We start from the raw sequence: 12,004 nt of genomic DNA, 5'->3' as shown, positions 1-12,004 counted from the left end.
GGGTGACTGGTGGTTCGTGCCATAGCGATTGTCAGGAGGGTCTGGCCTGTTGTGCGGCAGGGTTTGCGATCTTATTAGCTTATTATTCTATCCTGTTGCAAATAATCAAAGTCCTGTGTAATGATATTGATAGATTTGGGAAAATAAAAAATGCTTCGCAATCAGGCTAATGGCAGATCAAGTGCAAGGTGCTGTCTATGCTGTTAAAATAGAGATTGTTTCCTTGAGTTAATTCCAGAAGGTTTTTAGTGGTTTGCATTGGTTTTGACATTTTGCATTTTTTTTTTCTGAAAAATAGCATGAAATAGAGGGATGAAGGGTACTCTGTATCTCACATAATTAATATAACGGATCTACTTTGTGACAACGTGGTCGGTTCATGGGCTCAGAAGCAGAGCCGACTGAGTCCACACGGGCCATTGGGCAGATGTGCTGCATCTCCTGCCCTCACAACCAGGGAATATCCTGCAGCGAGTGAATGAGTGAAGGCAGAAGGAAGATTTTCCTTTGTGACCTAATGTTTTTCTTTTAATACACATTCTCGTCCTGGGTCCATCTCACGCAATCCCATGTGGAAAACGTGGCGATGTCTGAATCCTTGATCTGTCCCACTTACCCAGCCCCTTCCTCACTATGTCTGGATAACAAATAGCCCATTTTTTATCAGATTCCCTTTTTTCCTATATTTTACTTCAGCTAATATATGTCAGATCTCTGTCATGTCTCTTCTCTCTGTATAAAGCTACAGGGAAATGTTACTAATTGTCAATGCAGACTGATCATTGAAGCGATGTGCACCAAGGCAGACTGATCCCCTTCTGGCAACTGCTTTTCTATTGCGTAACATTTGAAGCTAACTCAGGCTCCTGAATCAATAAGTATCCTATTTGGTGCATGCTCACCTTAATGTCATAATTCTGTCAGCTAGGTAGTCTGTTGTATTCCTGCAATAAGCTGAAACTTTGTTTAGATTGTTAGATGCCTAAATGTAAAGGACGTACGCATATACACATGTATTACATGGGTGTCCTTTACATTTAGGTGCGTTTACTGCAATTCAGAAGACATTTTCTTTCACAAACCTACCAACAGCCTCCTTCGCAGTTTCTCTGAATGTTGCTTCGTTATGGCGAAAATCTTGCTGATGTGGAAGGTGTTGGTGTTGAAGCAGTGGGCAGGATCGCTTGTGTTCTGAGAGGCCACCTCAGATGCCATTAAAGCTAAAGGGAGCCTGAGGTGACGGTTGAGCAGAGCTTGTTTGAGGTGAGGTCCTTGAGCTGTGCAGTGACTTTTGGGGGCAAAGAGACATTCCCATTTGTAGTCTCTCCTTCTGTGTGCGTCTGAGCTTACTCTTTGTGTCCCCTTAGGCTGGCAGAAGCTCCTGAGCAGTGTGGGTGCTGGGGAATGTCCTCTGTGCAGTTCAAGCCTTTCTCAGTAGGGTCTCGAAGAGAAGGCTCTTCCACCACCCCATGTCCCTCGCAGCTCTGCCCCGAGTGCACTTGGAGGTGCTCTTTGGGGCTCAGAAATTAGTGCTGTTCTGTATTTGTCATCATGAATAGTGTTGGTGGGAAAGGATGGAAGGAGCGTGGTACAACAGGAGCTGGGCAGGAGGGATGGCCCTTGCCCTGGTGCTGCTGGTAGGGCCATCACAGAGGCCCTTGGAAGACTCCAGGACAGACATTTTCTGCCTGCTTGGATTTATATTTGTCTTGGTGAAGTCCAGGGGGGGTATCCAAGGCCCATGGGATGTCCTGGGCCCAAAGGGCCCTGCGCCGTTGGTCCCTTCCTCGTGTGCGCTGAGGTTGGCCGTGAAGATCTTCATTTCAACAGTGTACGAGCGGAGGGACTCAGCAGCACAAGGCAGGTCCTGGCAGTCTTGGAGTAACAAATAGCACTTCTGAGATGCGCAAAAACCAAACTTCTCCTGTTACGAAGGCAAATGTCTCCTTTAAACACCAGATATTTGGGGCACGAGTGCAGGACTCTCTTCTTTCACGCTTGTGTGTGGTGCTGAGCCCCGCTTGGCTCAGCTTGCATTAAATTCCCCGGCCAAGGAGGAGTGCAGAGTGTCAGCTCAGCCAAGTGTTTGTTTTGCACGAGTTGAAAAGACCGCAGGGGTCATTTTGGCAACAAAACTGACTATTTTTCTAAACAAATATCATTAGCTTCTCAATCTTGCTAATAGTGTGTTTGTGTGGAGTACAGACACAACTCAAAACACAAAGCGGCTTCACCTGCTGCCTCTAACTCTGCTCCTGACCAGAGAAAAGTGGTTTGTAATCCTTATCACTTAGTCCAGTCACCATCCAGCGCAGGTGTATGCATGGAAATCACAAAAACTTGATTTTCTTTATTAAAAGTTATGGATTGTTTAGCTAATTTTAAGCTACTTAGTGTTCAAGAGCAAAAGGTCCTTCAACGTGCAGGTCGTGGTACGTGCTTAAGCGCATCCCTGGATGTGACGTAACACAGTATTTCCTAACTATTTTTTATTTCCTTTTTAGATGGGGGCCAAGGAAGTCCTGCAGTGTTTATTCTTCACGTTAAACTGATGGCTGGTCCACAGGATCGTCCCCATTCCGTCGTGGTGTGAGCGGCTCCGCCGTGCGGCAGGAACTCAGCCATGCATCAGCTCTTCGCGCTGGTTTTGGCACAGAAAGACCTTTCCCGCGCAGGGGATCTTTTCTCCTTAGAGGACGCTGAAATTGAAGGAAGCCTCTCAGAAGCTCTGGAACAAATAAGAATAATTAGTTCATCTGCGGTAAGTGAAATACTGTCCTTAATAGTTTATTATGAGATATTGTCGAGGGTTAAGTTTGCAGGGTGACAATAAAACCCTGGCAGATGTATTGTTAACCCCCTCTCCCCCCCACCTCCCCCTTTTTGCCCCTCCCTCTCCCCCCTTCCCACTCAGGACAGGTGATCGGGAGGCAAAGAAGGACAGAGAGAAGAGAGTTGGAAAAATTAACAATGTTTTACTAATGCTACTAATAAAAATAGAGAAAATAATGCAAAATATACAAAACCAATCTTGAAAGTCTCAGCAACTTCAGAGCTGGCCACCAAAGTCCTGGACTGGACTCTGCAGCCAACCGGAGCTGGATTCAGTCTGTCTCTAGGCCTCAGTTCGCAGGGACGACTAGCAAGGTCCTCTCCTAATGTTGGCCATAAGCAGAAGGGAAAAAGCAAAGGCAAAAGGGACGAGATCCTCGTGATCTCCCACTTTTATATGAAGTATCACGTGAATGGAATGTTATACACAGTTGGTCAGTTTCTTGGTCACTTGTTTCTCGTTGCCCCTCTCGCGAGATGTCCATCCGTGCTTATCAATAAGTTTGCATTCCATTGCTGTGTTTACCAAAACATGTGTCTGGTTCTCCAGGAAAATGCAGTTAATATGAAGGCTTTAGCTGACAGGCAAATTCACTAAAAGAGAAACTTGTTTTTAACAAAACCAGGACAGATGTCTAATTTGATTAAGACAGGGATGTACACAATTTAAGTTTCTAAAAAACCTCAAGAATGCCAAGCAAAGTGTAAGGTTTAAAAGTGTGGTATCCAAATCCAGTTGTTACTAACTGGATTTCCCTTAAAGATATTGCAAAGTTAATCTTTATATTTTTCATTAAATACTTATTTAAGGCCTATTAAAGATTAACAGGAGGTTACAGGTACACCATATGAGTAGTGTGGATTCTGTTTGCAGCAGGAAGTGTTCTGAATGATGGCAGGCTCACTGATTTGGGTAAAGACTTTAAAAGTGTTATCACAATAAAAAAGCTCTTTATCCTTCCTGCTCAAGGGAAGGGAAGATCTTTTTTTGAGCCTCAAGATATTTGATTAGCAACACGTACATGTTCTCACAGCTGCGCTTCTATGGCTCTTCATATAGCAGGTAATTTCAGCAATCAGTTTTGACAACGTGCAAACCTCTGGCTCTCAGAGCATTGATCACGGTGCTGCTGGTCGCAACAGGAACCGGCTCGTCCATCAGCTCCCGTGTGCCGCGTCTGCGCTCGTTTCTTTGACAGCAATTACATCTGCACAATTTCTAGAACGTTAATCAAGTTATTTTGACCATTGCCTCTGCTGCTTGTGAGCTACTTCAACTCATCTAACTGCACATTAGCCAGAATCTCACACAAGTTACCCCAATGTACTTTTTTGAGATAAAATGCCTGGATTTGCTACAGAATGTTTTTACAAGCGTCTGCGTGGCTGTTCCCACGAGAGGGCTCTGGAGATCAGGATCTGCTCCGGCGCTGCCCTGTTCCACTCTGTGAGCACTCAGGCTTTGGGATCTGGTTTTGCCCAAACATGCGAAGTTTCACAGCGAAGTGGCCGGGACATCTCTGCTCTCGGTGCCCCCACAGCCGGCGACCACAGCTCTCACCAGGGCTTTGCTCTTGCGCCGTCCCAGCAGCGTTAACTTCTTTACCTCTATCGATAGGCAACGTTATACAGAAGAAAAAAGGTGATTTTTTTTTTTTTTCATAAGCGCATGGATTTTTCTGTCACGCCAGCTGTGAATAAAGGCAGAAAATTGCTTTGAAGCAGACCCAAAGGTTGTGGATTCTGTGTGCGAAACGCTGCCGTCCCCGCTGCAGCGCGGGGTCCCCGGAGCTGCCTCTGCAGCTGCACGTCTGCAAACCAGCCCTTCCCCAATGTCCGTGCTCTATCGAACAAAAACAGCAAGTTTTGATTAATACTTCAGTCAGTCTTTCACCTTCATTACTTTTCAGGGTGGAGCAGCACAGGTTAGACTGAGGGACAGTTGTGTGTTTTAAGTCTTTCAGTTATTGTGAAGCTCTGCTATTTCATATCCACATGGCATCAGTGTCACTAATTACAGAGGATTACAGGATTTTGTGATAAAGCCTGTTTAATTAACTTTTTTTCGTGTTACATTGATACTAATTGAAACTAAGTGAGTTTACACCGGGGACTCGACATGATGTGAAATATTTGGGATCCTGCATTTCATAGAATTATAGAATCATAGAATGATTTGGGTTGGAAGGGACCTTAATTTGGCTGTGTATGTTGTGGATATAGCAGTTGCCGTTTCTGGTTTAGGATGGTTATGGCAGAAGTGGCCTGTGCAAGTGGCTGCGGTCTTATTCCAGAAGGCCGTGCTGCAAGATAGACTACTGAAAATAAATTGATAAAGTAATCCATGATGGACTACCAAGAAGAAATCGATAGAATAATCTATGATGGACTACCGAAAAGAAATTGATAGAATAATCCATGAGGGACTATTGAAAAGAAATCGATAAAATAATCCATGATGGACTACTGAAAATAAATTGATAAAATAATCCATGATGGACTACCAAAAATAAATTGATAAAATAATCCATGATGGACTACCAAGAAGAAATCGATAGAATAATCTATGAGGGACTACTGAAAAGAAATTGATAGAATAATCCATGAGGGACTATCGAAAAGAAATCGATAAAATAATCCATGATGGACTGCCAAAAAGAAATTGATAAAATAATCTATGAGGGACTACCAAAAAGAAATAGATAGAATAATCTATACCTTTACAATAATGGGAATTAGGACCTAAGACAGTGAATTGTGTATGGGATGACTAATTTTTGTGTTTATTTACACTAAACATTTGTTGTAAAGGTGGAAGTGAGAAAATGGATGCTGGACATTGACAAAAACTCCACCTCTTCAGGTTAATTTTGTGGGGGCCTTGAGAAAGGCGGGTGTTCACTGGCAAACCGTCTTTTGTTCTGAGCCAGGACTACCAGACGAACGACAACGACCAGGCGGTGGTGGAGATCTGCGTGACCCGCATCACGGCGGCCATCCGGGAGAACGCGTCCATCGAGCGGCACGGCCCGGCGCTCGTGGCGCTCTGGGAGTCCTGCCTGGAGCACAACCTGCAGCCCTCGGGCCGCGACGAGGACACGCCGCACGCCAAGATCGCCTCCGATATCATGAGCTGCATCTTGCAGGTGAGACTGAGCTGATTCGAGGGAATGTCGCCTGTCCCTTGGCTATTCAGCTTTATATTTTAAAATGCAGAATCCCAGAATGTCAGGGGTTGGAAGGGCCCTGGAAAGCTCATCCAGTGCAATCCCCCCATGGAGCAGGAACACCCAGCTGAGGTTACACAGGAAGGTGTCCAGGCGGGTTGCAATGTCTGCAGAGAAGGAGACTCCACAACCCCCCTGGGCAGCCTGGGCCAGGCTCTGCCACCCTCACCATGAAGAAGTTTCTTCTCATATTTAAGTGGAACCTTTTGTGTTCCAGTTTGTACCCAATTGTGCTTTGTTTTCTGAGGGTCCGCGGGAGCGATTGCATTTGTTTAAAACCCAAGGATATGACCCCGATCGTTAATGTATGTGGTTACATGCATGCAGCATCTGTTGCAGTGAATCAAAAGTTTTGGCAGCTTCCTTATCTTTAGAAGTGTCTTGACTGCTTACTGACAGAATTCATTACCTTAATGCTCCATTAATTCCAAGTATTCACATTTTATGTAAGTATTAAAGTGGGAGGCACAGAACTATCATTTTCTGTGGTTACAGAAAGATTCATTTGAAAGCACTTAATATCAAGGAAGAGGTTATTCTTTGGGATCGTTCTGGAAAGCAGCAGAATGCCAAAGAGATATTAATGGCATGATATTAGGCCATTAGATATCCTGTCAGTAAGGAGGATCTCCCTTAACATGTTGATAGTGAGAGCTGTCCCACGGAAGGCGCTGCTTAGCCCCTTGTGGGATATATTGTTCCGTAGACTTACTGAGATTCCTCGTCCAGTTTGGCTGAAAGTCCAAAAATAAAAAGCTTCAGACAAAATACCATCAATGCTGAATTCGCTTCAATAACGTTTTACTTTATAGTCCTAGTATACGGTCAGTTCTCTTTACTCTGAAGACTCACAAAAAAGTGAATTACAGGAAGGAAAAAAATGTCCTTTTCTGATAGCCAGGTTGTTGTTGCCTTTTCTTGGGAAGCGCAGAGGTTTATTCTAGGCAGGCGTTTGGTCAAGACTGTGGGTGAGGCTTAGCGAGATTCCTGCTGCGCTGGCATCCCAAGCCCTGAACTGTGAGCAGAGCAGAACTAAACCTCTCCAGACCAGAGACCGTACGTTGTAAAATTGTATTTTGTCTTTTTGGTGCTTTAGAACTCATATTTCATGAGAATACTAAAGCATGCAAAGGTTTGTCTAAACCTTCAGCTGGTGCTATTGGCAGCTGTGTGCCCAAGTCAGGCAAGCTCATATCCAGATGTTTTATGGTTCGCACTGTGGTGCCGATCGCTTCAAGAAAGGAGTTAATTGAAACTTAATGAGAAAGTTATAAAAGTGCGTTTGCTGCTCCCTGAAATAGAGCTATTATCTGTAAGTTCCTTCGCATAAAAAGAAGAAAGGAGGCATAGAATGAGGTTTTATACAGTACGTGAGGGATAGTTGAAGTAGTAATGAATATCTGACAGCTGGGTTGGATCTCGCAGCATGTTTCTGTTGCTATTAACAGCAGGAAGGTCCCCTGGGTCTGCAAACATCGCTGTATCATATTATCGAAATCTGGTTTTCATTGTCACCTTCACATTTTCATAAATGTGCATTCGTGCCCTGATATTTGTAATGGAACAAATGAAACCTTTGTCCTTCTATCTGAATTCAAACCTTTTCTTAACTAAGTATTTTATCTTTATTGTAGGGGGGAAAAAAATACTCTTTGGTGTTTTCTTAGGTCTTTTAGATCGCAGTCAGAGGCCCAGACCTTATCTTCCCATTCGCTGTGTGCGGAGTCCCAGAGCACAGCTCGGAGGCAGAAGTTGGCTCCTGCTCAGCGCTGCCTCTCAGCCAAACATCATGAGGCATTCTGTTGATTTTAACGTGCTGCTGCATAAAGCTCTGTTCATTTTAAGGATGTTTCTCATTAAAGATGCAGTTTTTGGTCGTATGGCCATTGCCACGCTCGGCAATCTCGACTCTTAGGGGTTGCTGTGGCCCCTTCTTCCTTAGGAGCGGCTGCAGCGCTCGGCCGAGGAGGCCGGTAGCGGAGGATATGGAACAACAGATTTGGCTTTTCTCAAATCTAAATTGATTTTTTTCAGTGCTGCTCCAGAACGAGCATCTGTTAAGTCTGGCTTGCCTTTCTTTGCACTATTTTGTTGCTTGCTGAAACATCTGGGTTGCAGTGGCTGCCTGTGATTTCAGATGCTAATTAAATACAATCATCTTGCAGGTTTATTTTCAAAAACAGCAATGTGCTCCGGTTTCAAAGAGATGTTCAGAACCGAGTGGAGAGGATAGAAATGCAGTAATTAAGGAGGCTCCAGAGAGGATGCGGGTCCTCAGTTGCACATAAATACATCCTGCTACCTTCAGGGGCAGTTACATGTGGGAACTCCATGGGCAATGGATGCGTATAGTCTGTGCACACAATTCCACGTATACAAATAGTTGCAGAAAACCTTTTTTCTGACCTTACTATCAAAACCTAAGTGTACGTGCAGATACCTCTGAGACCGCTGAGGCTTGGTGCTGTTTTGGGGATAGAAATTAGCTGGTGTTCGGAGAAATTGGCTGGAGTTTAGGAAGGAAATAAAATTATTATTAGAGGAAAATTGCTGATCAATACTAAAGCTGTTGACCTGCGAGCAAGTCTCCCCGTATTCTTATGCATTTTTTCCTCATTTGACCAGTTTGCCTTTGATTTAGTCCCAGTGGCTCAGCGTGGGATGCTGCTCTGGGACCGGAGCCCTCTCTTCACTCAGAGCAGCACCGCGCTTTGGTCTCCACGAGAGGAGCTGGGACAGCTGCTGTTTCCTCTGCGAGCACCACACACACAATGTCTTGTCAGAAGTGTTACAGCAGTTCACATTTAAACACTGAACTTCATATAGTGCGTTTTCCTCCTCCCGCAGAGGACAAAAGTAGGTGTGTTATTACAGAATCACAGAATCAATGGGGTTGGAAAAGACCTTGGAGATCATCGAGTCCAACCCTTGGTCCAACTCTAGTCCATTTATTAGATCATGGCACTAAGTGCCATGTCCAATCTGAGTTTAAAAACCTCCAGGGCCGGTGAGTCCAGCACCTCCCTGGGCAGCCATTCCAATCCTGACCACTCTCTCTGCACAGAATTGCTTTCTAATCTCCAGCCTCAATTTCCCCTGGCAGAGTTGAAGCCCATGCCCCCTTGTCCTATTAGCATCTCCTGGGGCAGCAGCTTTACATGTCTGTCCTTGCTCTTTCTTTGAAGTCCGCCTTCAGTGGCCTTACCAAAGCACAGCCTTGCTTGATGTGTGTTTTGCTTTTTTTTCCCCTGTTGTTCTGATTTTTGTTTTTCTACACCCATCGGCGTGAGACTTATTTTTTTCTTCTTCTTTCCAGCTGCTTGTTTTTCAGCGCTTTTTCATGTTTTCACAGAATTACAACCGCGCTCCGGTGATGGCCTTAGCGGTGCCCGTGGCCGTGAAGTTTCTGCAGAGGGGCAATAAGGAGCTGTGCAGAAACATGTCGAGTTACCTGTCCTTGGCTGCCATCGCCAAAGCAGATCTGCTGGCTGAGCACACAGACACCATTGTCAAAAGTGTCCTGCAAGGTAGGAACACACTGAGATTTTAGGATCTAGTCCTACAGCGTGCCCACCGTTAGATTAATTAGGCAGTATTAGGCCTATATACAAAGCCATTGTACATAAAACCATGTGTGAGGCATGTATGGATCAAGCATATATATGGGCATAACTAAACATGTGATAAAACATGTTAGACACAATCTGTAATGGAATATATCAAGGAAAAGCTTTCAAGAATATGTGAATTTACTGAACCTTGTTGACTGTGGAAGTTTTATTATAGATTGGATGACCCGTCGGGCAGGAAATACATATGCGCTTGTTAGTACACCCTATTAATGGACTTCAAATTATAAGCCATTATATGACATACTAGTTACTGGGCTCTTATCCTTTCTATTAGTGTCATTGGCAACACTCCAAAATATAAATGAGGATGAAATTAATCCCATTCTGTGGCAAAAAAGTCAGATGTAAGATAGAAAAGCTTTGTAGTGGTTCTTTAATTTTGCCTACGCTATTAGCTTTACATAGAATATTGTTGCTGAACTGTGTACATATTGTTTTTGTGGTTTAAAAAGCCAAAAAGATTAATTCCTCTCCAAAAGGAAATCGAATTTAGTTGAAGTAGTGAAGTTCACAGTATTTGTTGCAATACAGTGGTACTGCAGCGGTAAAATCACTGCTTTTCTTCAAGCACGGGTAATAGAAATAAGTGGCAGTAGCTGTCTAATTATTCCAAGAACGTCACTGTGAAGATGTTAAGCCCTCAAATTAAATGTGTGCATTTTGTATTTTTTAAAAAGTATCAGTGGGAGCGTATTATGGAGGGATAGCTAATCTAGGCAGTAGTTTTGTCCTCAGGACATTATGGTAAGAGTTTTCATATTTCTGTCCAATTTGTTTAAGGTCAAATGTGTGATAAACATGATAAATATGTGTGAACTGTGTGATAATATTAATCACACCCCAGAACAGAATATTGCTGACAACTTTGGAGGCACATGGAGGATTCCTCTGAGACTTGTGACATGAGTATTTATGTGTTAACGTTGCACGTTACCACTTGTAACTCGGTCCTGTTAATAGAAAGAAATGAAGGGAAGCAGCCTTGATGGCACAGTCGTAGGTGTGGGAAAAGCGATACGCACCCCCAGCTGAAGGTTTGGTCATGACTGTGCCTGTGTATTTTTGTTCTTCTACCAGCAGATGTTGCTGTGGACATCAGGTTTGGAAATTCCAGGCTGCAAGAGCTCGCTCAATGGGCAAAGTACTTTGTTTTATATAGTGGCTTAATAGCGCTGGACAGAATTTATATGTTAGGCATGAAGAGGTTGGTTTTCAGCTAAAAACCATGCGTAAAGACAGAGCGATTGCTGAGGGAGGAAAGCAGGAGGATCAGTGCTGATGGATTTACAAAGGGCCTGTTCTGGAGCCACAGACGCGCTCAGCCCAGCGGCACCAGCCGGGCTGATACGAGGCCTTGGCCCCTTGCCCACATTTGAGAGCTAACTGGGCTTTTTTTGATTACCTGGGGCAACTGTTTGGCTGCATAATCAGTTTCTTATCTTATTAGCTAAAAAAGAGCTCTTTGAAAGAGCGTTCAGCCGCTCTGTTCCAGTTTGCATGAGTTCAGCTCCTAAACACGCAAACGTCTGTGCTGTGCCCGCGATGCTGCCGGGCCCTGTGCCGACATCTCCCCGCACCGTATGGGATCTGTCGTGGTGGCTTCTCCGTGTTTGGAGCCCAAATTCCCCACAAATACTATTTCCTTGGTGTTCTCCAAACGGGCAAAGTTACTGTTGGCAAAAAAAGATATAGTTAAGGCAGGAAGGAATGAGAAAAGCTGCTGGCGGTGACCTGCGGTGGGCAGGAGGGGATTAGACTGTGGGACGAGCTTTGCTAGTCCAGAGGTGATAGAGGAAGAGCAGAGCGGTTGGAAGGAGGATTTTGGAGGATTTGGTTGGGTCGTCTGCCAAACCAGAACAGAGGTGGGGAAACAGCGGCTGCCAAGACACAGCGTTTCAGTGAGAAAAGTCGCCAGGGAGGACTTCTGATGGTCTTTTTGAGGATTTTGCTTTTCCTGCTGCGTTTCATGGCCATTTGTTTCCATTTAATGGAAAGAGGATCGTAGAGTGTTGCCCTTGCGCAACGCTGGGACCTCAAGTATTTTTTAATGAACTCTGAAGATCAGAGGTAATATTTCATCCTTCCATAGTTAAGGTATCTGTATTTGCAGATATTATTTAGTAAGGGATTTTTGTCATACTTACTACTAAGTATTTATAATTTAGATACATTTTTCTTTGGTAATAGGAGAAATTCTAGCAATCGGAGCTGTTATTTTTACCTTAAACAGTTTTGCCAAAACTTTGGAGTGGGTTGTATAACTTTAGCTCCAAAGCACAACCCCCTTGCATGGCACAGTAAAGTGCAAATTAC

General features: G+C 44.2%; 1 protein-coding gene across 1 annotated transcript in view; it reads left to right on the top strand.

Annotated features, from left to right (window-relative positions):
* Positions 1 to 2,623: 2,623 nt before the first annotated feature.
* Positions 2,624 to 12,004, top strand: part of VEPH1 (ventricular zone expressed PH domain containing 1) — a gene marked incomplete at its 5' end in the record, with an annotated part of 68,380 nt that continues 58,999 nt past the window's right edge. The window contains 3 exons of the mRNA XM_082056094.1: positions 2,624 to 2,761; positions 5,763 to 5,978; positions 9,412 to 9,586. Of these exons, the coding sequence (XP_081912220.1) occupies positions 2,624 to 2,761; positions 5,763 to 5,978; positions 9,412 to 9,586 (529 nt within the window). The remainder of the gene's footprint in view (positions 2,762 to 5,762; positions 5,979 to 9,411; positions 9,587 to 12,004) is intronic.

This window comes from Streptopelia decaocto (genome assembly GCF_964273445.1).
Source record: "Streptopelia decaocto genome assembly, chromosome: 6".
In the NCBI taxonomy this organism is placed as follows: Eukaryota; Metazoa; Chordata; class Aves; order Columbiformes; family Columbidae; genus Streptopelia; species Streptopelia decaocto.
The sequence above is the reverse complement of the archived record's forward strand: the minus strand, read 5'-3'. Positions and strand labels throughout refer to the sequence as shown.